The sequence below is a fragment of the Myotis davidii genome, unplaced genomic scaffold (assembly GCF_000327345.1).
Source record: "Myotis davidii unplaced genomic scaffold, ASM32734v1 scaffold609, whole genome shotgun sequence".
NCBI lineage: Eukaryota > Metazoa > Chordata > Mammalia > Chiroptera > Vespertilionidae > Myotis > Myotis davidii.
This window is the reverse complement of record NW_006300164.1, coordinates 2,236,835-2,237,702: the sequence shown is the minus strand read 5'-3', so window position 1 is coordinate 2,237,702 and position 868 is coordinate 2,236,835. Positions and strand designations below refer to the sequence as shown.

Genomic DNA, 868 nt, shown 5'->3' with positions numbered 1-868 from the left:
TTCGATTGCGGCCAAGTCGGCATTTGTCCGTGTCCAATGCCCTCCTTCTCCTAGGGCCCCCCAGGCCCCCCCGGCCCCCGAGGACCGTCTGGAGCGCCAGGTGCTGACGGGCCGCAAGGTCCCCCCGGAGGAATAGGCAACCCTGGAGCCGTGGGAGAGAAGGTGACTCCGCCCCCACGTCACCGTGTCCCATGAGGGCGTGTGCACGTGTGTGTGCGTGCATGTGTGTGTGCGTGAAGAACACGGGTATTGGAGCCATTGCTCTCGGCCCCACGTGACCGCGTTTCCTCCTCAGGGCGAGCCTGGCGAAGCTGGAGAGCCTGGCCTTCCCGGAGAAGGGGGCCCCCCGGTGAGTGAGTGGGCTGGGGGGCACCGTGCACAGGGGCGGGGGCGGGGGAGAAGCTCCCGCTCTGCCTCGGTTCTCCCATCAGGAATCGGAGCCACGGGTCTCTTGTGCTTCCCTCACGGGTGCTGCAAAAAAGAGGGCGCATGTGTGTGCGTGTGTAGATGTTCGTGTGCATGTGTGTGGGTGTGCAGACAGATGTTGGCACATGTGACTGGCGGCTGCAGGTGGCTGGGTGGCCATGGTGTTCCGGGCCCTTCCACGGGCTGCAGTAACTGTGGGCAGTGTCCCCTCCGCAGCCCCGAGAGGGACTGCTCAGACCCCTGCGGTCAGACATGAACTCCCTCGAGCTGCGGGGTGTCCTTGGGGCCCAGGAGGCGGCTGATGGGCAGAGGTCTCCTTGGCATCCAGCTGCCCGCCCCCTGCCCCATGAACCCCAGAGAAGGGGCCCTTCAGGGTCCGTGCTGCCCACCGTCTGGTCCAGGCCAGTCCCTCCCCCAGAAGCAATTGCAGCCTCCGAGGCCC

General features: G+C 66.5%; 1 protein-coding gene across 1 annotated transcript in view; it reads left to right on the top strand.

The window, feature by feature from the left end:
* LOC102761370 (collagen alpha-1(V) chain-like) overlaps positions 1 to 868 on the top strand; it is an 89,263-nt gene that overhangs the window by 63,269 nt on the left and 25,126 nt on the right. Inside the window, exons 21-22 of the mRNA XM_015572366.1 lie at positions 55 to 118; positions 296 to 349. Coding sequence (XP_015427852.1) covers positions 55 to 118; positions 296 to 349 — 118 coding nt within the window. The remainder of the gene's footprint in view (positions 1 to 54; positions 119 to 295; positions 350 to 868) is intronic.